The 24,806-nt window shown below is 36.7% G+C and overlaps 1 protein-coding gene across 3 annotated transcripts in view; it reads left to right on the top strand.

Moving 5' to 3' along the window:
* Window positions 1-24,806, top strand: part of LOC138175887 (tyrosine-protein phosphatase non-receptor type 12-like) — a 118,446-nt gene that overhangs the window by 16,701 nt on the left and 76,939 nt on the right. Inside the window, exon 1 of one of the 3 annotated variants that reach the window (XM_069106536.1) lies at window positions 15,741-15,760. The exons of the other annotated variants lie outside the window; for them this stretch is intronic. Coding sequence (XP_068962637.1) covers window positions 15,758-15,760 — 3 coding nt within the window. The 5' untranslated portion in view covers window positions 15,741-15,757. Of the gene's footprint in view, window positions 1-15,740; window positions 15,761-24,806 lie in introns of those variants that run through there. 3 annotated transcript variants of the gene reach the window in all.

Genomic DNA, 24,806 nt, shown 5'->3' with positions numbered 1-24,806 from the left:
ATATCATTCATTTCCACAAGATTTTGAGTTACAAATTTTCTCCCCATCTTTCCCCTACCCACCACTATAAAACAGCGATCCCACTGTATATCCCTCCCCCAGTCTGCTCCCTCCTATATCCTCCCCCATTCACCTCTCCGACTTTCCAGTAAGGCAAGATGGATCTCCATACCCCAGTGCCTGTATATCTTATTTCCCAGTTGCATGTAAAATATATATATATATATTTTTTTTTTTTTAATATTTGATTTTAAAACTTTGAATTCCAGATTCTTTTTCTTTTTCCTTCGTCACCTTCCCTTACTGGGAAGATAAGCAATTCAATATAGGTTGTACATATGTAGCTATGCAAAATATTTCCATAGTGGATAGATTGTGAGACTGACTATATTTCCCTCCATCCTATCCTGCCCCCCGCTTGTTCTATTCTGTACTTTGACCCTGTCCCTTTTCAAAAGTGTGTGGTTCTGACTAGCCTCCCCCCCAACCTGCCCTTTCTTCCATCATCCCCCCTCTCATCCCCTTCCCCCTACACTCCTGTAGGGTGAGATACCCTATTTAGTGTGTATGTCATTCCCTCCCTAAGCCAAATTAAGTGAGAGTAAGGTTGACCCATTCCCTTTTGCCTTCCTGTTCTTCCTCTCCCTTGTAACAGTTTTTCCTTGCTTCTTCTATAGGAGATAATTTTTACCTCATTCTGTCTCTCTCCATCTCCTCTCGTTATATTCCTCTCTCACCTCTCAATTTCATCTTTTAAGTATCATCTCTTCCTATTCAGTTGATTCTGTGCCCTCTGTCTATGTATACCTGTACACATATATACACACACTCCCATATGTATTCATATGCCCAAATACCTTCCTATATGGACATATATACATACATATACACGTTTATATTCCCTTCAACTATCCTCATACTGAGAAAAGTTTCATAAGTCACAATTATCATTTTTCCATGTAGGAAAGTAAATAGTTCAACTTCGATAAGTTCCTTATGATTTCTTTTCCCTGTTTACCTACTCATGCTTCTCTTGCTTCTTGTATCTTATCTGAATGTCAGATTTTCTATTCAGCTCTGGTTTTTTCATCAAGAATGCTTGGAAGCCCCCTATTTCATTGAATGACCATATTTTCCCCTGAAATATGGTACTCAGTTTTGCTGGGTAGGTGATTCTTGGTTTTAATCCCAGCTCCTTTGATCTCCAGAATATCATATTCCAAGCCCTTCAATCCCTCAATGTAAAAGCTAACCAGATCCTGTGTTCCCCTGATTGTGTTTCCACAATATTCAAATTGTTTCTTCTTGGCTACTGGTAATATTTTCTCCTTGATCTGGGAACTCCAAAACCTGGATATAACATTCCTGGTAGTTTTCTTTTTGGGATCTTTTTCAGGAGGTGATTGTTGGATTCTTTCAACCTCTCTTTTGCCCTCTGGTTCTAAAACATCAGGGCAGTTTTCCTTGATAATTTCTTGAAGGATGATTTCTAGGTTCTTTTTTTGATCATGGCTTTAAAGTAGTTCAATAATTTTTAAATTATCTCTCCTGGATCTATTTTCCAGGTCGGTGGTTTTTCCAATGAGATATTTCACATTGCCTTCTATTCTTTCATTTGTTTGGATCTGTTTAACAGCATCTTATTTTATGTTTTCTCATAAAGTCATTAGCTTCCATTTGCTTCAATCTAATTCTGAAGGAATTATTCTCTTAAGTGAGCTTTTGACATTTTTTTTTCCATCTGGCAAATTTGGCTTTTTAAGGCATTTTTCTCCTCATTGCCTTTTTGAGCCTCTTTTGCCATTTGAGTTAGTCTATTTTTAAGGTGTTATTTTTTTCCATCAGGTTGTTGACTCTCTTTTCATGATTTTCTTGCATCATTTTTTTCTTTTTGCTTTTTTTTTAGGAAGGGCAGTTGGGGTTAAGTGACTTGCCCAAGGTTACATGGATATTTGTGTGAGTGTGTGTGTTAAGTGTCTGAGGCTGGATCCAAACCCAGGTCCTCCTGACTCCAGGGCCAGTGCTATTCACTGCGCCATCTAGCCGCCCCTTCTTGCATCATTCTTATTTCTCCTCCCAATTTTTCCTCTACTTCTCTTATTTGGTTTTCAAAATCCTTCTTAAGCTCTTCTATGGCCTGTAACCATTTCATGTTTTTTTCTTCTTTTTTGCTTGTTTTTTAGAGGGCAGTTGGGGTTAAGTGAGTTGTCCAAGGTCACACGGCTAGTTTTTCTGTTAAGTGTCTGAGGCTGGATTTGAACTCAGGTCCTCCTGACTCCGGTGCTCTAGTCACTATGCCACCTAGCCGCCCCCAGTTCATGTTTTTCTTGGAAGCTTTTGGTGAAGGGTTCTGACTAATTTGTCTTACTGCCATTCCATGCTTTGATCCTTTTTGTCCCCAAAAAAGGAATCTAAAGTTGGATTGCTGTGCTTGCTTTTCTTCCTTTGCTTGCTCATGTTGCCACTCAATTACTTGACTTTGAGCTTTTTGCCACAGTAGAACTCTGCTTCCAGAGAGAAGAGCTTTGTCCCAAATGGCTAGGGTTTTTGCAGCTGCTGGAGCTATTAGTTCGGTGCCCTCTCTGAAGCCTCCACAGGTTCTGGCACCTAGTCTCATACCCCAGAACCTCCACCTTAGACAGCAATCCACATCCAAGCAGGTTAAAGTAAGAGCACTTAGCCCTCAGAATGGTTGCTTGGTCTGCCTATGATCTGCAGGCCAGGAGCTCTGAAACAGCCATGCAGGGCCATGGCTGTGCCGCTTCTCTCTCTGGCATCAGAGGGCAGACTGTACTCTTGGACTCCCTCTTCCCAAAGTCCACACTGACCTTTTACTTTGCCTTTGGCATTTATGGGCTGATAATTCTGGAAACTCCCACAGCTGCTGGTGAGCCACTCTCCTGAAGTCCCTCCAGCCAGGGCTGGTTGGGCTGTCCAGAGTCTAAAACTGTGGGCTCATGTGGGACTGGGTTCTGCTCCCAGCAGGGTGTGATGGACCTTTCCTGCAGGCCTGCCTTCAGCCAGAGATTTTTTTCTCTTTATCTCTTTGTGGGTTCTGTAGCCCTAAAGTTTGTTTAGAGTCATATTTTATAGGTATTTGAGGTGGTTATAGGGGGAGTGCAGAGAGTTTTCCTGCTTCTACACCGCCATCTGGGCTCTGCTCTGAGCCACACCATTCTTTAGCCTTCTTACAAATCAACATGTATTCACAAGCCTGACTATTTCCCTAGGATGTGCCCTCAGCTCCCAAGTGTGCCTATCTGCTCTGACTCCCAGCTTTCTGTGGGTTTTGCTCTGTCCTTGAGCAAACTCCTCCCACCACAGGCTCCATGTGACCACATTCAGCCTCTTAGGGGAGAGTATATTTTCAAAGCAGGAAAGGTCTTCAAATTCCTGTAGGTTTATTAAGGGTCAGGGAAGATCTTTATTACCATTATGGACATCTATAAAATTTAAATGTTTAGCTGTTATTTACAAATTGTGCAACTTGGGCATTTGGAAATGTGGTAGTAAGGTGTGATGTGTTATTAACAATCACATTCCTTGTTGAAGTTGTAGTTGAGAAAAGTGGTAAAAGTCAAGGCATTTCTTTTGTCAAAATTTATCAGTTTCCCTCCTGTTTAAACCATTACTTAGGACATTCTCTTTTGGTAATCCTTAATTTAAGGATTGTAATCCTTAAATTAAATTTTAATCCCATACATTTGACATTTTATTTTTAAATTTTAATTTTTTATTCATTTTGAACTTAAATACATGAGACAAAAAAAATTTCCATGTATACAGCACAACCCAGAAAGAAGATTCTCTATAAAACTGCAGTCATTTGTTTTTTAAATAGATATTAATTACTGAGCACTTTCAGATAAACATGGGAGGCTGAATCAGAGCAGCATATTTTCAAATGTACCAGAACAGAGATCACAGCTCTTAGTGACCAAAAGGAAATTAATATATTCTTTTTTCACCATAAATGACTGAGTAAATAGAAGATTTAGGAAAACTAAGAAAATCACTGCGATTTTAAAAAATTGTTATTTTGAAATAGATAATTGTTACTGTCTGCGGATTTAAAGGAATGAAAAGACACTGATAGACTGTTTACTGATTGATTTTTGTAATGGTTCAAGATTATTTTTAAAAATCACACATATATTTCAATCAACAAACGTCTACCTTGTCTCCCTCCCACCCTGCCAGTCAATGACCTCATTGTGGAAAGAAGGGGGGAGTGTCCTGTAAGTCATAGATAACAGATACCAGAATTTTGATTGGGTGGTAGATTTTGAGTGAATCTGAAAGGAAGAGAGGTTACTGAATGATGATTGTAGAAGTAGAATCTGGAAGTGACCTTGGGGAACAAGGAGTATTGTCAACTCTCCTACTTCAGCAGGGATCTTGAGAGACATAAATAAAAATATTTGTGTTACTAAGTCCTGAGGGAGATACTTAGATACATTGGTGTGTAGTAGGAGTATATTCCAACAACTAAAGTACAATAATTCATGGTTCTGTTTTCTTTTGTATACTTTGACCATTTCTTCATTGAGGGTATGTGTGTTGCTGTTATAGATAAGAACCAGTTTCCTTTAGATAATTGTGTCAAAACTTTTATGTGATAGATTATTTTAGCTACGCATATTTTTTCATTTTTTGCTTTAATTTTTAGAGATTAGTGCTTTAATATGCAAAATCCTTTTATCTTTTTTAAGTGATGTATATTTATATATTTAAATGATGTATATTTAGATCATTGATTGAATTTACTGTAGTTGTATGAGGTAGGGATCTATTTTTTTACAGCTACCCAGATTTCTGAACAGTTTTTACTAAATTTATATTTCCCAATGCTTCTTTGACATGGACTTACTAAATATTTGCCTCATTTATATCAGGTTCTATTTCTGGACTCTTGTTTTCTTCTTTTTTACTGTATTTCTCTGTCTCTCTCTTTGTCTCTTTCCTCTTTTCTCCTCCTTCTCTCCCACTCCCTCCCTCCCTCCCCAGTTCCAGAAAGTTTTTTATGATTGCTTTGTTGAAATACAAATGATGTCTGTTAGGGCAAATACTATTTTTACGCTTTCTTTTTTTCTGTGTAATTCTTGATATTCTTGCCCTCTGTTACTTTGTGAACTTTATGCCTACATGTTTTGTTTTTGTTTTTTTTTTTTGCCTTTTGGAGGGCAATTGGGGTTAAGTAACTTCCCCAAGGTTACACGGCTAGTATTTTTGTGTGGGTGTTAAGTGTCTCAGGCCAGAACCGAACTCGGAACCGAACTCCGGTCCTCCCGACTCCAAGGTCAGCGCTTTACTCACTGCGCCACCTAGCCGCCCCACATGTTCTTGTTTTGATATTTATTACATTAAATCTGTAAATTAGCTTAGGAATATTGACATTTATATTCTCTTTGCCTAACCTGCCATTTAGGAGAGGGTTATCTCTCCATTTGTCCAGTTGTTCCTTGATTTTTTTGTCCAGAAACAGTTTTGAAAAAATCTTCATATAGGTCTCTGGTATTTTATAATTAATTAATTTGTAAGCTCTTAATAATTTTTATGTGCTTATTGTATATTTGTGGCCTTCCATGATTCATTTGTTATAAATTACTATTTTATGTTTTAGTGCATGCTTTTTTGCCTCTTGTGTTTTAAGTATTTCTTTGGTAGTAGAGGAAATAATTGTTCTATACCAGATCTACTTTGTACATCAAGTGCCTTTCTAGAAAGATCCCTTTTAATTCCTTTGGAGATACATAAGATAGGAAATAAACTTAAGTTTAAGAAGTTTTCTCTGGGGCTATAAGGTTAGGGGTATAATAGCCAGAGACTGGGAGAAGAGCCTTGGGGTTAGCGTTCAAATCCACCAGGATATGAACCTGGTCCTTGTGAATCCTAAACTATTTATTATATATAACTCTGGATTTCCATATTTCATTCTTGCTTAAAGTTGTTTATTTGTGGTCACTGTTTACTAAAGATGCATTTAGAATAATTGACTGTTTTAGAAATAGTAGGCTTGAAAGAGAGAAATCTAATTTTATGGGGGTTGAATTTTCTACATTAATCATTGCCAAACTGTTCATTTACCTGTGGTGAATCCAACTAGTAAGATATGCCTCAGTTGATGGAAATGGTACATTTGTGCTATTTTAAAGGAAAGATGTAGAGAGAACAAGAGTTTTCTTCTACTAGGTCTCTCCCCTTATACCCCCTTAGCTTTTCCTATTTTAATGTATTCTCAGCTATGGATACCTGACTGTAAATATAGTTATTTCAGTGCCCATTGTGTAGCAATAGCTAAAAGGCTGTTGTAAATGCCTTTACTTTTGAAGCCTTATTTATTTTTAATTTATCAACAAGTACCTGCTATATCCTATGTATTATATGCTAGGAGCAGAAGATATGTCAAGGCAAAAACTAAGCCTTCTTTGCCTTCACTGAATGCTGTCTCTTTTAAGAGAGACATATACATATGTGAATATATGAAAATTAAATTTTTTCTGGGGTACTAGTTATAGGGGATTAGTAAAGGCTTCATGTAGAAGAACGTGGTTCTTCAACTTAAGTTGAACATTGAAGGAAACTAAGGATTCTCAGAGGTGCATGTGAAGAGGAGTGCATAGGATGATAAGATCAGTGCAAAGATGTTGGAGGTAGCAGATAGATTGTGGGTAAGGAATAGTAAGAAGGCCAGTATGGCTGGACCATATAGTATATGAAGGACCATATAGTATAATGTCTTTTAAGATGGGAAATCACAGTTGGAAGCAGGTTGTTAAGGATTTTAAATAGTAGTTTATATATAATCCATAAGGTAATAAGGACCCATTGAAATTGATGTAGGAAGTAGTATGGTCAATTCTGTTTTAGGAAAAAATAGTTTCAGTTGTTGTATAGAAGATACGATAGGAGGGAGGTGAGGCAGGAAAACCAATTAGGGAGCTATTGCAGTAGTATATGTAAGAGGTTTGTTGAGTGTCTGAAATAGGGTTGGTAAATTGTGAGTGGAGAAGTTGTTGTGGATATGAGAGATGTTCAGTTAACACAGAAGGAAATTTTCTTTTTTTAAAAATGATTTTTTATTATATTGTTTTTACAAAGAACTTACTTTAAAATATTAAATTACTTTTTCTCATTTTGGCTTTTTCTTTTTTGGTCTTTTTTTGGGGGAGGAGGGGGAAGGCAAGGCAATTGGGGTTAAGTGACTTGCCCAAGGTCACACAGCTAGTAAGTGTTAAGTGTCTGAGGCCGTATTTGAACTCAGGTCCTCCTGACTCCAGGGCTAGTGCTCTATTTTATTCACTGCTCCACCTAGCTGCCCCGCATTTTGCCTTTTTCGTTTGTGCTATCAGTAACTGATTGTTCTTGTGTTTGAGACAAATTTTCTGTAAGTTGAGATGATTAAGCCATATATAATTAATAAAATAATTCCAGATAACAATATGCACTACTGAAATCTTAACTGAGCAGAATTAAGAAGTGACTTTATCTAACCCAACTAATCATTTTGTAAATGAGGAAATTGAGACCTAATGAGGTTAAATGACCTTCCCAGAATAGCTTATCAAATCTGCCACTGAAGCAGTGGTAGAGTTGGAAATAGAGCCCAAGTTTCAGGATCAGGTATTTCTTCCTGAAGATACCACCTTACCTCCTGTCTAAGAAATGATTAGTCAAAATTTGTTTAATGTATAGACAACTTTAAAATTTTTTGCCATTTTTTTATATGAAGCACATATTTAAAAATATATCCAAAGAATTCAAGTGTGTATTTGAACAATACTAGGTATTATGTGATTAAATCACGTGAAAACATAACTAGTTAAATCCTTGAACGTTTTTTTGAGTCCTAGCATCTTTAACCCAGTTCTGATTTGTTGGCCCCTTCTTGTTCCTTGACATTAGAACTTCATTTCATATGGTCTACAACATGTTAGTCATGAAACTCTAGCCATGCTGCTGCTCTTTTTCTGCTTACTGCTTAGAATATAAGCTTCAAAAATTTAATAAATAGGGGTGGTCGGGTGGCTCAGTGAGTAAGAGTGCTGGCCCCAGTGTCGGGAGACCTGGGATTGGTTCCGGCCTCAGACACTTGGCACCCACACAAAAATAACTGGCTGTGTAAGTTACTTAACTTGAGCAAGTTACTCAACCCCAATTGCTTTAAAAAAAAAAAAAGTTTAACAAATACAAGTTGAAGGAGCTGATGACTCCACTGGTGGATAAGGAGAAAGTGCTGGTGGAAAAGAATTGTTAGGTTTGGTGGCAGCAATGGGGAGTAATACTAGTCTATACCAAGTGGAATATAAGCTTGTTGGGTGAATGGGGATGGGCAAGAACTATTTTTGGCTCCATTTCCTGTAATGTAGCACAGGGTTTTGTGCTTACTTTTGGTCTGAACATATGATTTTGTCCATTTAGGGAGCTCTCAGGAAGGAAACCTGTTACTAATGTTTATCTGCAACTACTCTGCAATTTATAATTGTAAGAAATTGTGGCCACTGAGATTTAATAACTCACCCAGTATCAAATATAGGATATATGTTACTAGTATATATCAGAAACAGAACTTGAACCCAGGTCTTCCAGACTTCAAGGGTAGCACCTTATTCACTAGACTGTACTAGTTCCTTCCCTTTGTTTTGCATAATAGGCACTTAATAAAATGATTATTGAATTAGAGTCAGCCTTGGTATAGTGGATAGTTGGTCCTGGAAGTAGGTAGACCTAGGTTCAAATTCTAGTTATGATACCTGCGTGTTATGTAGTCCTGGCCAAATCACTTAACCTCTCAGTGTTCTAGGCAACTCTTTAAGATTATAAATTGCTAAAAAAAAAAAGGGGGGGGGGGAGATCCTGCATTAGTTGAGGAAGTTCTTCACTAGGAGCTCTCTCTACCAATTAAGTCATAGATTCAACTCCTATCTCTAAGTCAAAATGAATTGGAGCACATTTTCAGTAAACCAGATTATGAGAGCTGGCAGTTAAGTTGAAGAAAACCTTAAATTACATATAATTATCTGGTTCTGGCTAGTTCAACACATTTTAACCAGTACCACAGGGTTAAAAGTTAAAGTTGGTATGTTAATGAATAACAAAACTATAGATCTACTGCTGAAGGTATTTTCCATTGAATAGCTTAAATTCTCTAATTTTTACAAATTATTATTCTTTATTGACTAGTATGTTTTAGATGGTCAAGAACAACTATTTCTTGTTTTTGTGTAATTACTAATTCTTTTGTATTTAATATTAGTTAATATTTATATAATGCCTTAACGTTTGCAAAATATTTATATGTTATCTTATTTGATCTTCACAGCAACCTCATGGAGGCAGTGGAGGAAATTGAGGCCGTTCAACATGCCTTCCCTTGTCTCTCTTCTCTTAATCTCAAAACTCCTAAATATCATGCCCCATTCTTTTTTCCTTTACCCTAGTTTATAACAGTGAGTTGACCTTAACCTAGCTGTTGCGTTTGACACTGTTGACCATTGCTGAGCTTTTCTTTTTTTTCAAATGCTTTAACTTCTGATTTTCCAGTGGATCTTTATGCCCCAGTGCCTGTATGTCTTATTTCCCAATTACATGTAAAATAGTATTAGTAATAGTATGTATATATATATATATATATATATATATATATATATATATATTTATGTATTTGATTTTAAAACTTTGAATTCCAGATTCATTCCCTTCCTGCCTTGTCACCCACCCTTACTGGGAAGATAAGCAGTTCAGTATAGGTTGTACATGTGTGGCTAATGCAAAACAGTAACATAGTAGATATATTGTAAAAGACTGATTATATTTCCCTCCCTCCTATCCCACCTCCCACGTGTTCTATTCTCTACTTTGATCCCGTGCCTTTTCAAAAGTGGGTGCTTCCAACTTCCCTCCCCCTGAGTCTGCCCTCCTTTCCATCATCCCCCCTCTCATCCCCTTCCCCCCCCTACTCTCCTGGAGGGTGAGATACCCTATTTAGTGTGTATTTCATTCCCTCCTCAAGCCAAACTTAATGGGAATAAGGTTGACCCATTCCCTTTTGCCTTCCTATTCTTCCCCTCCATTGTAACCATTTTCCCTTGCCTCTTCTATATGAGATAGTTTACCCCATTCTGTCTCTCCCCATCTCCTCTCATTATATTCCTCTCTCACCTCTTAAATTCACCTTTTAAGTATCATCCCTTCCTGTTAAATTGGTCCTGTGCCCTCTATCTATGCATACTTGTAAACATGTATACACACATTCACATATGTATTCATATGCCCATATACCCTCATATGTAGATGTATATATATATTTCTATTCCCTTCACCTACTGAGAAAAGTTTCATAAGTTACAATTATTGTTTTTCCATGTAGGAATGTTAATAGTTGAACTCTAATAAGTTCCTTATGATTCCTTTTCCAAGTTTACCTTCTCATGCTTCTCTTGCTTCTTGTATCTGAATGTCAAATTTTCTATTCAACTCTGGTTTTTTCAGCAAGAAAAAGTCCTCTATTCCACTGAATGTCCATAGTTTCCCCTGAAACATGATACTCAGTTTTGCTGGGTAGGTGACTCTTGGTTTTAATCCCAGCTCCCTTGACCTCCGGAATATCACATTCCAAGCCCTTCGATCCCTCAGTCTAGAGGCTGCCAGATCCTGAGTTATCCTGATGGTGTTTCCACAATATTCAAATTGTTTCTTCCTGGCTGCTTGTAATATTCTCTCTTTAATGTGGGAATTCTGGAACCTGGATATAATATTCCTAGGAGTTTTCTTTTTCAGGAGGTGATTGGTGGATTCTTTCAACCTCTGTTTTGCCTTCTGGTTCTAAAACATCAGGGCAGTTTTCTTTGAGAACTTCCTGGAGGATGATTTCTAGGTTCTTACTTTGATCATGGCTTTCAGGTAGTCCAATAATTTTTAAATTATCTCTCCTGCATCTATTTTCCAGGTCAGTGGTTTTTCCCATGAGATATTTCACATTGCCTTCTATTCTTTCATTTGTTTGGATCTGTTTCACAGCATCTTGTTTTCTCATAAAGTCATTAGCTTCCATTTGCTCCAGTCTAATTCTGAAGCAAAGATTCTCCTCAATGAGCTTTTGAGATTCTTTTTCCATCTGGCAAATTTGGCTTTATAAGGCATTCTTCTCCTCATTGCCTTTTTGAGCCTCTTTTGCCATTTGAGTTAGTCTATTTTTTAAGGTTTGATTTTCCTCAGTCAGGCTGTTGACTCTCATTTCGTAATTTTCTTGCATCATTCTCATTTCTCTTCCCAATTTTTCCTCCACTTCTCTTATCTGCTTCTTAAGGTCCTCTGGCCTGTAACCAGCTCATAGTTTTAGCTTTTGGTGCAGGAGTTCTGACTTCACTGTCTTCCTCCTGTTCCATGCTTTGCTCCTTTTTGATCCCAAAATAGGAGTCTAATATTGGAATCTTCTGTCTGCTTTGTTTCCTTTGCCTGGTCATGTTGCCCCTCAGTCACTTGACCCCTGAACTTTTTGCCACAGTAGGACTCTGCCACCAGACAGGAGAGCTTTTGTCCCAAATGCTGGGGTTTTCTCAGCTGCCGGAGGTATTAGATGGGTGCCCTCTCTGAGGTTTCCACATGTTCTGGCAAGCTGGACACACCCCAGGACGTCCACCCTAGACTGCAATCCAGATCCAAGAAGGTTAAAGGAAGAGCAATTACCCCTCAGACTGGTGCTTGGTCCCCCTACAGTCTGCAGGCCAGGAGCTGAAGCTGCCACGTGGCGTTGGCTGGGTGTGCAGGGTCTCAACAGCTTGTCACCCTGGGGGCAAAAGCCACGCATTCCCACTTACTGGGTCCCAAAGTCCAGACTGCACTGACCTCTCACTTTGTCCTTTGCATCTGTGTGTTGATAAATCTGGAAAGGGCCACAGCTGCTGCTGATCTCCTGCCAGCGGCTGGTCAGGCCCACCCTGGGGCTAAAGCCTTGGCATGGGGCTGGGCTGGGCTCCTGGAGCCCTTCGCTGTTCGATTCCTGCTGGCCTGCCGTGCTGTCCTCAGCAGGAGGTTAGCTTCTCTGTGTAATTTTGTGGGTTCTGCAGCTCCAAAGTTTGTTTAGAGTCCCCTTTTTACATGGATTGGGGAAGGCCCTGAGCTTTCTTTACACTACCTGTCTCACCACTTCTTTGCCATCTCATCTTTGTTAGTTAGTCATCCAGATCACACCTCCTAAAGAGGTGTCTCCCAAACTCTTCTGTTTTTACATGCCTTTTCTAAGTGACCTTATTAGCTCTTATGTGTTTAGTTGTCATTTCTCTACCAATGTCTCTTGGATCTCTATATCCATTACCTTTCCCTCTCCCCACCTTTCCAGTTTCATTCTTATATCACAAGTTTCCTAATTGGCATTTTAAACTATGTGTCCTGGAGATAAATCCAGCAGGCCTAAAACATTTTTAACTTTTTTGTAAGTTTTTTTAACTTGAATGTTATCCTCGCTTTCCCTCATCCCCACATAGCCATTAAACTTCCAAATCTTGTTGGGGCATTACCCTACTCAAGAATTTGCATTGGCTCCCCATTTCCTCTAGGATTAAATATAAAAATTTTCTGTTTGTCCTTTAAAGTCCTTCACAATTCAGCTCCAGCTTGGCTTTCTAGGCTTATGCATATTACATTGCTTCATACATTCCATGGTCTAGTCAAACTGACCCATTTACTCTCCTTCACACATAGCATTCCATCTCTTTGCCTTTCTAGAGTCTCTTGGTCCCTGGAATTCACTCTTTCATTTCTGCATCCCTAGTTTCCCTCAAAGCTTAGATCAAGTACTACCTATTAGGGAAAGGCCTTTGCTGCTCTTTTCCCCCAATTGGTAGTAATCCAATCCTTTCTCCATTATCTCTTACTTAACGTGTGTGTGTAACTAACTATTTTACAAACAGGATCATAGGAGAAGGAAAGAACATAGAGATCAACTAGTCTAACCCTATCCTTTACAGATGAGAAAACTGTGACCCATAGAGATTAAGTGAGACTTGTTTAAGGTCACATAGATATGAAGTGATAAGAGAATTGAACCCCTGGCCAAATCTTCCACACACTGCTTTGTAGAATTAACTCACACCTGATGACTTACCAGTCTCCTACATCTTTTATATTCATGAAAGCTATTCTTGATGCTCAAAATGCATTTCTTCCTCCTTCCTTCCTTTTAGATTATTCCATCTTTCTCCAGAGTTCAAGTTGGGATACCACTTCTTCTATTTAACCTTATTGTTCTTTCCTTAAATTTTCCTAAAGCAGAGGTTCTTAATCTTGTGTAATAGAACCTTTTGGAGGTGTGGAAATCCTGTGAACCCCTTCTGAGAATAATGTTTTTAAATGTGTAAAGCAAAATACAAAGGATTTCAAAGGAAATTAATTATATTAAATTAACTAATCAAAATGTTTCAAAAATAAGTTCACAGACCCTAATTTAAGTGCCATTCTTCTAGATTATTTATTTTGTCTGATCTCTCCTATGCCCTAAGCACTTTGTATTATACTTAATTATGTGTGCCTATCTTCATCTCTTCTTTTTACCCCCCACCCACACTCCAGTAAAATAGAAATTCCTTGACATCTCTTAGCATTTCATTGTTGTCATTATTTTTATGATTTTATATATGTTATAGCTTATACATATCTTGTATGTAATAAGTGCAAAAGTGCTTATTAGTATATGTTTTTTAATTGAAATATCCTGTTCATCAAATTGATTATTTCATGAAGTTGGCATTCAGACTAGCCCTGTAATAAGTACAACAGGTCTGAAAAAGTAATTTTTGGGCAACAATATCAAAATAATGTATCATAAGAAGCAGAGATACAAATTCTGGCAATTAATGACAGTTTTGTATATAGGTGAAGAGACTGAGGCAAAATAATGGTCTTTATCTCTAATATGCACAGTCTTTAACATCCATATATGTTATCGTCAGCATGACATCTTTAAATCAATAAACTCTCAAATCAGCTAATTAAAGATGTACACTGTTAATGGAAGATAATGATTACACTCTTTTGCCATTTGTATATCTTGTAATACTCTATTTTGATCTATTTTCTTTATTTTGGACTGCCTTGATCATGGAAGTTATGTAGAAAAGTTGGTGGTATTAATTTTTCCAGCAGCAGTAATTACATTTTTTTTAGCTATGAATCTGAAGTAATTTGTCTTTTTAGTTAAAGGAAATATCAGTAGTATGATTTTGTGCTTTATAGCCTTTGATGTTTTCCTTCTATTATATGACTCCTTAGTTTAAGTACTTAAATAATTTTTCATAAACTAACTTCATAAATTACAGCCTTAAGCTTTGGTATACGTTCATATATTCTAAATGCTGTGTCTTATGAGTCTCAGTGATAATGGGGGAATACCTAATGGGAATACAGGAAAATTAGTTCTACTTTTGTTCCTGGTGACTTATTATATAGAGTAGTGTAATGATCCAACTGAACTCAAAGTCATAGGGACTGAGCTTAAATGCCAGCTCTGTTGCTATCTGTGTGACCTTAGAAAAGGGACTTAAGAACTGGTGCTGAGTGAACAGAACCAGGAGAACATTGTACGCAGTAACAGCCACAGTCTTCGATGACTGATTTTGAAAAACTTAGCCCTTCTCAGCAATGCAACGACCTAAAACAGTCATGATGGAAAATGCCATACACATCCAGAGAAAGAACTATGGAATCTGAATGCAGAGCAAAGTAGACTATTTTCTTTTTTTGTTTGGTTTTTTTCTTTCCTGTGGTTCCTCCTATTCGTTCTGGTTCTTCTATACAACATCACTAATGTGAAAATATGTTTAATGGGAATGTATATGTAGAGCCTATATTGGATTGCATGCCATCTTGGGGAGGGAGGAAATTTAAAACTTAATGGAAGTGAATGTTGAAAACTAAAAATAAATAAATTAACTTACTAAAAAAAAGGGACTTAACTTTTCTGGCGTTTAGTTTGCTCAACCCTAAAATGTGAAATGATAGAACTAATTGACCTCTAAGGTCACTTAAAGTTTTCTTTTTATGATCCTAATACTTACTGAAATTATTTGATTCTGAAATTTAAGTTTAGAATACTCTTACTCTTTCAGGGAGAAGCTTCTGGTTATTAAAAGATTTTTAACAATTTCCTAAAGATAGTCTAGTTTGCCCTCATTCAAATGTCTTGGCCCCACCTGATGATCCATTTGCTGTTTATGTCTGTTCCAGATGATGAAGTTGGGTTATCCCCCAGACTAGATCTCATTATTTAAACAATTCTTTATCTGCTTGATTTTTTTTCATATGGTTAGTTATAGGTCAAACTCTTACTGATTTAATTATGACTCTTGTTTAGGAGAGTATTAAAGTCAGAGCACTATCAACAGCAAATAAGAACACTGAGAATCTGAAGGGCTTCGTCACTTAAGGAAATTTCTTTTAAACTCATATGCTGTTCTTCTTTCCAATGAAATTTTTATGCAGTAAGTTTTAGTAGTTGTGAATATCAAGTATAATAACATTAAGTTATATGGTATTTTAAAACATCAGCATCCTCACCCCAAATTACTGGGTAAGTAAGTTAAGCTTATTTTGTATTTTTGAGTAGATCATACGTTAAAACTTTGATTTCCTAGGGTAATTTCTTCTTTTCTAGAATCAACCTCAGATCTTGAGATTCTGTAATAACAAGATTTGTTTACATGGACTTCAGATCAGTACTGCTGCTGCTTCAGTATGAACACTTGCCTCATCAAAAATCAGAATGGTAAAGGACATTGGCAAGGTGTACATGACATTAGTGTGATTTATTAATTTTGTGTTGAAGGTTAGAACCTTGAAAAAAAAAAAGGAATTTTAAAATCTTACATAGTTTCAATATGTAAATAAAAGAAAAATGAGACCGGGGTATTTCAGTCTTTAATTTTACCCCTTAGCTTGCATTTAAAAAGTCTATGTTGTCTTAGAGGATGATGCACCTATTTGGGGAAATAGCCACAGAGTTGTTTTTGTTTTGCTTTGTAATCATGTTGCATAACAGTTCTGTCATAAGCCTCATGAGGTTTTAGAAGTCTGAGGATTATTAGCTTGATTTTATAGATTTGAGGAAACCAAGGTTCTGAAACCAAGCCTTCACAATTAGTACATATTACAGGCAGAATGTGAATCCAGGTCTCCTCAAATTTTTTTATTCCATCTCATCATATTAAAACTTTCAAGGGCTTAAGCAATAAAGGGTAATTGTAAATGGCCCTGTTGTGGGGTTTTTAGTTCTAAAGGTGGTTTTGTAATTACAATATTATTTTAACCTGTCTTCTCCAAACATTAAGAATGCATTAATTAAGTCTGGAGATGGTACTGAATTAATAGCTCCTATCAGTTCAGTTCATCAGTTCATCTTTTATTAATTAGATATGATCTACAGGTCACTGTGACTTTTGACTGTCCAAGATGAAAGAGAAGAAATAAATCAGATTCTCTTAAAGGAAGTCATATGATATTGGAATAAGAATAGTGCAGCAAAGCTGGAAAGGTAGATTTGAGCCAGATTATGGAGGACCTTGAATGCAAGGATAAGGAATTTATATTCAATTCAGTAAACAGTAGCAGGCCTTAAATAGTCTTTTGACTGACCAGAGTAGTATTAAAAAAGATTACACACAGTATTGTGAACTATAACTTACAAGGGAGAGATTGGAGTTGGGAATATCAATTAGGGACTATCTAGTAATTGATATTGGAGATAGTAAGGACCAGAAGTTATGTGGTTATAGTGTGAAAAGAAAAAAGGGAACAATTTTACATCTGAATTAATGAGAAATTCTCACTGTAGAAATAGTGTTAAGGTAGAATCCCAGGACTCAATAACAGATTAGGTATGAAGTTTGAAGTGGGAGAAAATAAAAATGACATATGTTTTTAGCCTGAGTGATCGAAAGGATAGTGATCTCATTGATAGAACTTTAGAAATTAGAAAAAGGGGGGAATTATGAGGAGAAGGGAATTTGGGAGGTGATACTGAGTTTTAGGCATTCTGTTTTTGAGGGGCTTATGGTAATTCAGTTTGATATTTGGTAATACAGCTCTGGGGAGATGAGAAATATTTGGTAGTCATTTGCTTAGAGGTGATAGATGAAACCATGGGAGTGTATGAGATTCTTAAGCGTAGAGAAAGTATAAAGAGAAGATGAGAGGAACAGAGCAAGAACTAGTGTTTTAAGTGGTAAGTAGAGAATGAGGTTTGCAAAGGAGATGAAGAAGAGGCAGGCCACATGATTAAGAGGAGAATCAGGTAAAGAAAATGTTGTAGAAACAAGAAAGATGTTACAAAGGAAAGTGATGTCACAGGGGTCAATTACAGAGGATGAAGGCTGAAAAAAGGACATTGTATTTGATAAAAAAGAGGAAGTCTTTAATGATCTTTGAAAGAACCATGTTTCCTTTGGAGGATGGACAGGGTACAAGGAGAGAGGATGAACAAGGGAGAAAAATAGGATGGAGGGAAATATACAGTAATCATAACTGTGAAAAATTTTTTTCACAGCTTTCTCTGATAAAAATCTTATTTCTCAAATATATAGAGAACTGATTCAAATTTAGAGAATTAGGAGCCATTCCCCAGTTGATAAATGGTCAGAAGGTATGAGTAGGCAGTTTTCAGACAAAGTAATCAAAGCTATCTATAGTCATATGAAAATGCTCTAAATCTCTATTGATTAGAGAAATGCAAATTAAAACAACTGAGGTACCACCTCACACCTATCAGATTGACTAATATACAGAATAGAAAAATGACAAATGTTAGAGGGGATATAGGAAAATTGAGAAACTAATGCAGGTGGAATTGTGTACTTATTCAACCCTTCTGAAGAGCAATTTGGGACTATGTCAAAAGGTCTATAAAACCATGCAGTACCACTAGTAGGTAGTGTATCCCAGACATAAAACAAAAACAAAATCTAAAAGGAAAAGGACCTGTACATACAAAAATAGTTATAGTAGCACTTTTAGTGGTGGCAAAGAATTGGAAATTGGGGGAGTTTCATCAATTGGGGAGTGGCTGAACAAGTTGTAGTATGTATTTGTGATAGAATACTATTATACTATAATAGATGATGAGCATGGTGTTCTCTGAAAAACCTGGAAAGACTAGATGAACTGATGCAAAGTGAAATGAGAACCAAGAGAACATTGTACAGATTAAGAGCAATATTGTACAATGATCAGCTGTGAATGTCTTAGCTGTTCTCAGCAATACAATGAACCAAGATAGTTCCCAAGGACTTAATGATGAAGAATGCTGTCTCCAGAGAAAGAACTGATGGAGTCTGAATGAAGATGGAAGCATACATTTTTTTAACTTTAATTTTCTTTTTTCCTTTTTGTCTATTTTTAAATGTGACAAATATGGGAAACGTTTTGCATGACTGCATGTGTAACCTATATCAAATTCCTTGCCTTCTTATTGAGGGGGGAGAGAAGGGGAGAATTTGAAAGTCAGAAATTGTTAAAAAAGAATGTTAAAAATTGTTTTTACCATTTAATTGGGGAAAATAAAATATCAAATAATAAAAATGATAATTATTCTTTTTAAAGAACCATGTTTGATGTGGTGAAATACTGGTTCTGAATTCAGCATCTGGGTTCAGTTCCCACCTGAAGTTTATTCTGTGTGTGATCTTGGGAAAGTCACTTTAACTTCTCTGTGCCTGATTTTCTTCTTCTTCATCTTTACAATGAGGGGGTTGGATTAGATGACTTGTGCAGGTATATTCCAGCTCTAGTTATATAACCTTATGAAAACAGATTGCAAGGAATTGGAGACTTTGAGTGGTGAGGCAAGTAAAAACAGTTAACATGATAGGTTCCTTTTTAGTCAGGAAACCTGGGTTCACTTCTACCTCTGACTTTAGATTTTTGGCTGTTGGTTAGTCATTTAACTTCTTTGACCTCTGTTTACTTATTTGTAAAAAGATTATTCTACCTGGAATATTTACTCTTCTAGGGTTGTTAGGATTAAATGAGATGGTCCAAATAAAGCACATTGAAGTATCTAAATTGACGGGTAAATATGAATTTGTAAGGGGGAAGAGAAAGGAAGGTAGCAGTATTAAATGAAGATGCAGCATTGATTCACAAGAAAATACAGAAAATGGAAACTAGTACCAATATAAGTATTTATATTTGGGAAAGACATGAAATTGAGGTACCAAGGGAGACAGAATGATGACATTTATTGAATGACTTATCATCCAGGAAATACATCTCAGTGTACTTGAGTTATTTTGCCAAATGGGCTTTTCTGAGGCTGTCATATATAAAATCGTTTCTGTGCAACATGTAACCTACATAGACAATTGGGAACATGACTCTTAGAATTATGATTCTCTTGCCCCTTAAGAAATGATTTCATAGCTCTGGACCAACTGCCACCCCCCCCCCCAACATACATGTATGTGTGTGTTTGTATATGTGTGTGTATATATATATATATATATTTTTTTTTTTTTACAGAGAGAGAAGACATTTAAAATGTTAAATAACTAATAACTAGATCCATCTGTCATATTGTATTACTATGCATTATCTTGAACTTTGTTTGGCAAACCCCTGAACTTTTTTCATACTGCTTCATTTTTTGCCTTTTGAGATTTAGAGTATGCTTGCTTTACAGTAACACAGTTGCTGTTTACCAATTTATACTTTTTGGTCCATGGGGACAATCATAAGGATAAAGAGTTGTACCCTGTGTTCCCTTTATTGGGGAGGGGTTGACATTCTTTCTGCCACCTTGTGGTTAAGCTGGGGACCATATCTTCTGGTCATTTCCCTCTCCACCACATTGTTTCTCTTTATTTCCTCTCAAAATTCTAATTTTGGGTAGCAGTTGAGCTTTTTTTCCCCTTTCATTTAATTTCCCCTGCATAGATACTCAGATTGTGAAAACTTACCCTTTTTTTTGGTGGGGGGGATATGAAACTTCAGTTCCTAGGTAAACCCTGCAAACACTTTTATTTTTTGTCTTTAGTTTCCTCAAGAATGTATCTTAAATTTCACTCTGTTTGTGTGTGTGATTCTAAAGTCTTAAGAAGATAAAAATCATTTCTGTAGAATTGTATCTTTGGTAGTACTTTATAAAGAACTTACAATTTTGATAAACAGATTAGCAAATTTAATTAGGACAGTATATTGCATGCTTTTGGGCCCTAGGGAGTTGGTTTGTTGCCCTCCCTACCCAAAACAAACTAACAGCATATTAAGAGGTAAACTAAAGATCTGATTTGTAGAAGTTAAAGAGGGTAGAACCTCAAGGGGGAGGGAGGATAAGAAGATACTGGATGAAATTTGTGATGAAAAACCATTGCACTTATTGGAAGCAGAGCTTGATGTAAACTTCTCTTTTCTGTTAGTCATATATGAAAATGATTGTGTGGGCTGCAGTAGACAATACTGCCTTACTTTATAGTTTGAATGTAGACCACACCCCTAAAATGAGAACTCAGAAAACAGAAAGTATGGGTGTACCCTGAAAAATAATTACACATAACTACCACATAAAATACTTGTACAATAAAAGGGCTAATTTTGTTTTAACATTTCTATGAGTTGAAATACATATATTTTTCTTTTTTAAAAATTACCATTTTCTTCACCTTCATTAGTTTTGTTTTCATTTTCTTAAGAATTCTATTATAAATGACACTCAATGTTTTGTTCAAGACATACTTGGGTTAGGGGAGGAAGTAAAGCCTATATTTAGACCTGTAGGTTGTTCTCTATTTCTCTACGCTCTCTCCTTGCTTTTGTGTATTTCAGTAAACTATGAAATATGAGTAGCTTGTAAAAAATATCCTTTAAGATTTTTTTTTAATTAAAAAGGTGAGGGAAGAATATCTTTTTTGAATCAATTGGTTTAGTGATACCTGGGTTTTGTTTTTTTTTTACTGTAGTCAGAAAGGTGGATATGACTTCTTCATGGTACTTAATTATACAAAATATTTGTGTGCTGATTAATAAATGGCTTGCCATTTTATCACAGATATATTCCTTAATTAATTGAGTCAACTTAGTTGCTCCCTTGGTACATGCAGTGTATCCTGTAGCACTCTGCTCATGAATGATGACACTTAGTATTTGAACTGATATAGTGTACTCCAGGCACATTCTGAAACAAGTTTCTTTTTTTGGTTATTTACAATATCACCTTAAATTTGAGGCAATGATGTTTAAGGAATTTTTATTTTTTTATTTTTTTGCCTTTTGGAGGACAATTGGGGTTAAGTAACTTGCCCAGGATTACACAGCTAGTTTTTTTGTGTGGGTGTTAAGTGTCTGAGGCGAACCAAACTCAGGACCTCCTGACTCTGGGGTCAGTACTTTACTCACTGTGCCACCTAGCCGCCCCAAAGAACAAGTTGTTTAAAGAATTTTAGAACCAGAATTTTCAAGTCAGGAATAATCTTTGTCATCAGATTTAGTCTTTTCACTTTTATCCATGAAGAACCTGAGACTAAAAGAGGATAAAATTAGTTAAGTTAGAAATAGTTGGTAGCTGAGGTAAAGGAAAATTGTATGTATAAGTACTTTTCTATATCATTTGTATAAAAAATTTGACATCAATTATTGTTCATACTTTGTGTGGCTTTAGAGCTTTAAATTTGGGTAGCCTTTAAGGCTGTGTTTTCAGACAAGCATGAAAATCTTACTTTTTTCAATTAGAATAATTTTAAAACTATTCTTTTAGAAAGCAGCTTTTGCTATAATTTTACATTTATAGTCATTGGGTCTTGCCAGTTATTTGGAACTGGTATAAATTATGTGCTATATTTTCTTGTGTTGACTCTTCCAGACACCTTAGGAAACAGAGAAAAGAGATTCAGAGCAAATGTTTTCAAATCTGTTGTCTCTTATTTTACTATTATTAAGCCTTTTAACATCTAATTCCCAAAGTATAATCCCAAGATCATGGACTGAGAGGTGAAAGAGACCATATGGTAATCTATTCCAGCCTATTCATGTAAGAAAACAGGTTCCTAGGGAAATGGATAGGGTAGTTGGCACAGTGGATAGATTGCCAGGCCCGGAGTCAGGAAAACCTGAGTTCAGATGTGACCTCAGACACATTAGCTGTGTGACCCTGGGCAAGTCATTTAACCCTATTTGCTTCAAGTTTCCTCATCTTTGAAATGAGCTGGAAAAAGAAATGGCAAACTACTCCAGGATCTTTGCCAAGAAAACCCCAAATGGGATCAGGAAGAGTTGGACAGGACTGAAACAACTGACCAGCAACAAGAACAAAAGAGAAATTGACTCCCCCAAAGTTTCCCAGGTAGCAAACAACACAGCCAAACTACAAACCCAGGTCCTTTCACTGTAGTTCTTCCACTGCACTTCTCTTCCTGTAAAATGATGACACCTAACGTTTAATAAACATTTAATTCTATATCACTTTTCCCATTATACCTCTTAGCTGGTGTTTCTTTGCTTTTATAATTTCACCTTTCCCTGGCAGTCGCTAATTTCATTCTTTGTCCTAACCATAACTTCCAGTCCCTTTACATTCAAATTCTTTCCTAGACCACTACCCTTTGTGCTGGCTTACACTCTCCTTTTTTCTCTTTCTTGAACCCTTGGTGAACCAATTCAACTACAGTACTCTTGTTTTGAGTCCCTGGCACCCTTATTTTATCAGTCATACACTACTGAGCCTGAACCTTGGTTTATTCCCACCATCTGCAGTTTTCATTCTTACCCATGTGTTGTTTAATGAAACTGGAGGAAAGCATGAACCTGTACTTACTGGGTTCACTACAAATCTGTTACATAAGCACAGCTGGGCTTTCATTGCTGTTAGGCAATCCTTTTATATCTCCCCAATCAACTCAATATTCCATTCGCCACAGCTGTTTTTCTAAACCTTTTCATCCTTCCTCACTTCCTTCACCCCAAAACTTGTCTCATTTTACTGAAAGAATGTAGATTCCTTCCTTCATCTTAATCTTGCATTTCTTAGATTTCATTCTACCACTATCTCATACTGTCTAATGTGAAGAGGTGGTCTTTCTCCTTGCTAAGGTGAACCCTTCTACATGTACTCTTGATCCCATTGCATCCTATTTTCTGCAGATTACCTCCTTTGTCATCCACCATCTTCAGTTCTTTTTTGGCTGCATCCCTGCTACCTACTAACATACACATGTCTCTCTCCTTGAAAAGTCTCTTTTGTGGCTTTGTGGCTAATCTCCTTGAGAAGTCTATCTCTTCTGACTTCATTTTTTAAGCTATTTAAAAATATCATTAAAACTATTCTCTCCAGTTACCGGTTATCTCTTAATTTCCAAATCCAGTGACATTTCTCAGTTGTCATCCTTGTTGACCCTTTTTCAGTCTTTGACATTGTACATCACTTGTTTCTCCTTGAAATGCCCTTTTCAGGTTTTCATGAGGTGGCTATCTCTTTTACTTTCTTTCCATGTTATCTTACCTCTTGATCCCAATTACTTCCTTTGGATTCAATTATTTTCTCTTTTCAGATGATTCTTAGATCTCTTTAAACAGGCCTCTCCTGATTTGTAGTCTCACATGTCCCACAGACATGATAAAGTCAACATATTCAGAGTGAACTTGTTATCTTTACCTTTAAGCCTGACTCTCTTCCTAATTTCCCTACTACTGACAAGTGTATTTATTTACTTGCTGTCTCTAATACATGGAATTTTTAAACCTCTTTATCTCTGCCTCCTGGCTTCCTTTAAGTCTAAGCTAAAGTCCTATTTCCTCTCCAAACCTTCCAATTAACTGTCAAAGTCATTACCATCCTCCCAGTCACCTAGGTGTTATACCTTACTACTTAGGGTAATCCTTCCTCTTTCCTCCTTCTTCCCCCCCCCACCCCCATTGCAAACCACTCCCTTCCCCATATACGTTTTCTTGCCAAATACTCTACATTTTGCCTTCCCAACTTCACTCATAAATCCCCCATCCCTCTATTTATCTTTTGACTGTTACTATATATAGCTTTATGGTTGGTCTCCCTGCCTGAAGTCTCTCCTACACAGCTACCAACTCTTCTTAAAACACAAGCCTGTCCATGTCAACTTCCTTAGTAAACTACATTGATTCCCTCTTTATTTCAAGATAAAATTTAAAACGCTCTTTGGCTTTTAAAACCTTTCGTAACTTGGCCCCTTCCTTTAACCCCTTTCCAGTATTCTTACACACCTTACTCCTCCTCCATGTTCTCTGTGATCCTGTACAGCTTTCCTTGTTGTTGCTGGCAGAAGATGTTTCATCTCCAGACAACGTGAATTTTCTCACTGGCTTTTCCTTTGTGCTTGGAACTCTAATTTCTTCTTATTTCTGCCTTTAGCTTCTATGCAAGTCTCAGCTAATTACCACCTTCTGCAGGAAACTATTTCTTGTCAGCCTTAATGTTAGTGGCTTTCCTTCTGAGAGTATCTTCAATTTATTCTGTATATATCTTGTTTGTATATGTCTACCCAGTTAGAATGTGAACTCCCTAGGGGCAGAGATTGTTTTTACCTTTCTTGGTATATCCCTAATGCTTAGCATAGTGCCTGACCCATAGTAAGCACTTAATAAATACTTGTGGACTTGAGTGACTAATCTCAAACATTCTCTTCTCTGAACTCATAAAAATGGTCTAGCTCTTTCCTGTGCTCATGTCCTTTCCAAATGACTGTATTGGACTGCCTCAGCATTTCATTGTTAACAAACTTGAGTATTTACCCCCTAAACTCTCCCTGACCCCTGCACTTCCTTCTTATTGTCAAGAGCATTCTTCCAGTCCCCCC

The sequence above is a fragment of the Petaurus breviceps genome, unplaced genomic scaffold (genome assembly GCF_028583685.1).
Source record: "Petaurus breviceps papuanus isolate PSGF00001 unplaced genomic scaffold, PetGlider_PUasm1.0 79, whole genome shotgun sequence".
Lineage (NCBI taxonomy): Eukaryota > Metazoa > Chordata > Mammalia > Diprotodontia > Petauridae > Petaurus > Petaurus breviceps.
Note: the sequence above shows the minus strand (reverse complement) of the source record. Positions and strands in the feature narration are given on the sequence as shown.